Here is a 1,713-nt window from a genome sequence, read left to right as displayed (position 1 = left end):
ACCTCGAGTGGTGAAACCAGAGGATGCTCTTCGTCTCTTACAACGACAGAATCCGGATGTGCCAACAAGCGATTGGAAGGTGTTAAAGGTCCTCAAGCCAGCTAAAGAAGGCGAGGGACAAAACTACATCCTATTAATCAACAAAATGGCCGAGGACATTCTGTATTCACGATACGGGAAGATGTCGTGGGGAGTAGGGAGCGTGTACCTTCGCCTCAAAAAACGACACCCAACCGATAGGAATTCTAATACCCTCGCTGCGGAAGAAATCGAGGAGGATCTCGGTATTGAAGAAATCCTAAGCTCGTCCCTCAATCTTCGCGAAGGAGAGGAACCGGGTGTGATGAGTGCTGAAACCAACCCCGGGGAAGAATCGGAAGCTCATGCTAAAGATTCTACAAATAAACCTCCACCGAAGTAAAATTGCCTCAGCTGAGCTCCTCCTTAATCTAGAAGAGGGCGGCTAAGATGTGGCTTTAATTCAGGAACCATGGCTGGCCTCGGGCAACCTGGTCTCTGGGTTAAACTCACGAAACTATAACACATTCATTCCACATGGGGTAACAAGGGTAAGAACTGTTATACTAGTAAAGAAAGGTATTAATTCTTATATTGTAAACTCTCTCTCTACAGAAGATCTAACGGTAGTGGCGGTTGACGGCGATAGGAACATACTTCTCGCGTCTTGCTACATGCCACATGAGGAAGAAATACCATCAGAAGAACTCCAAAGGCTGGTAGATTTAGCTGGCGATGGAGAGCAAAGTCTGATAATCGGTACTGACGCCAACGCACATCATACGCTTTGGGGAAGCACTGACATCAATGACAGAGGTGAGTCTCTTTTTAATTACATAATACAAAGTAGGCTTAGTGTAGCTAACAGAGGAGAGGAACCGACCTATGTTGGACCGACCTCCAGAAACGTTCTAGATATAACACTCTTCACGGAAGATAATGTACAGGTGATAGAATGGAAGGTTCTTAACGAACCATCATTTTCAGATTACAAATATATTAGTTTCCAAATAGATTCTCAGTACCTTAAAAGCAGAAAAGTTGTAAGAAATCCCAAACAAACGAATTGGGACCTTTATCGAAAAATTCTGAAACAGAGACTGAAAAAAATTACGACAATTGATTCTTACGTGGATCTGGAAGCTAGGCTTGACCAACTTACCAGAGCCCTAACTATAGCGTACCATATCGCGTGCCCGCCAATGCGTAAAAAACGTAGATCTCAACCTCCTTGGTGGAATAAGGAATTGGGATCAAAAAGACGCTACGTTCGCGAAATCTTCAAGCTGGCTCAGCTAGCAGAAAGTGAAGTCATCTGGGAAGAGTACAGAGATATTCTTAAGCAATACAAAAAAGACATTCGAAATGCGAAAAGAAGGATTTTTGCGCAGGTATAGAAAAGACGGTGGAGGTAGCTAGGCTTAGAAAACTACTATCCAAACACCCAACTATGCCTAACCTTGTCAGGAAGGAAAACGGCGAATGGACAAAAACTAACACTGAATCACTTGTAGATCTTACTAACACTCACTTTCCTGGCTGTGCAATTGTGAGCAATACCGAACCGGTCAGGAATATAGTAGGCTCCGCAGGAAAAAATATTGTTACTCACGTGAGGCTGAAATGGGCAATCAAATCATTCGCTTCATACAAATCTCCTGGACTTGATGGTATTTATCCAGCTATGATACAAAA

The 1,713-nt window shown here is 43.4% G+C and overlaps 1 protein-coding gene across 1 annotated transcript; it reads left to right on the top strand.

Moving 5' to 3' along the window:
* The first annotated feature begins 692 nt into the window (after nt 1-692).
* On the top strand, nt 693-1,415 carry LOC119676079. The gene has a single exon (XM_038087307.1). It carries the CDS (start codon nt 693-695, stop codon nt 1,413-1,415), a length of 723 nt encoding a protein of 240 aa, XP_037943235.1.
* Nucleotides 1,416-1,713: the final 298 nt, after the last annotated feature.

This window comes from Teleopsis dalmanni, chromosome 2 (genome assembly GCF_002237135.1).
Source record: "Teleopsis dalmanni isolate 2A chromosome 2, ASM223713v2, whole genome shotgun sequence".
NCBI lineage: Eukaryota > Metazoa > Arthropoda > Insecta > Diptera > Diopsidae > Teleopsis > Teleopsis dalmanni.
Note: the sequence above shows the minus strand (reverse complement) of the source record. Positions and strands in the feature narration are given on the sequence as shown.

Bases quoted from the DNA above. Each gene is read 5' to 3' on its own strand.
- LOC119676079 (XM_038087307.1), top strand. From the start codon at position 693: ATGCCACATGAGGAAGAAATACCATCAGAAGAACTCCAAAGGCTGGTA.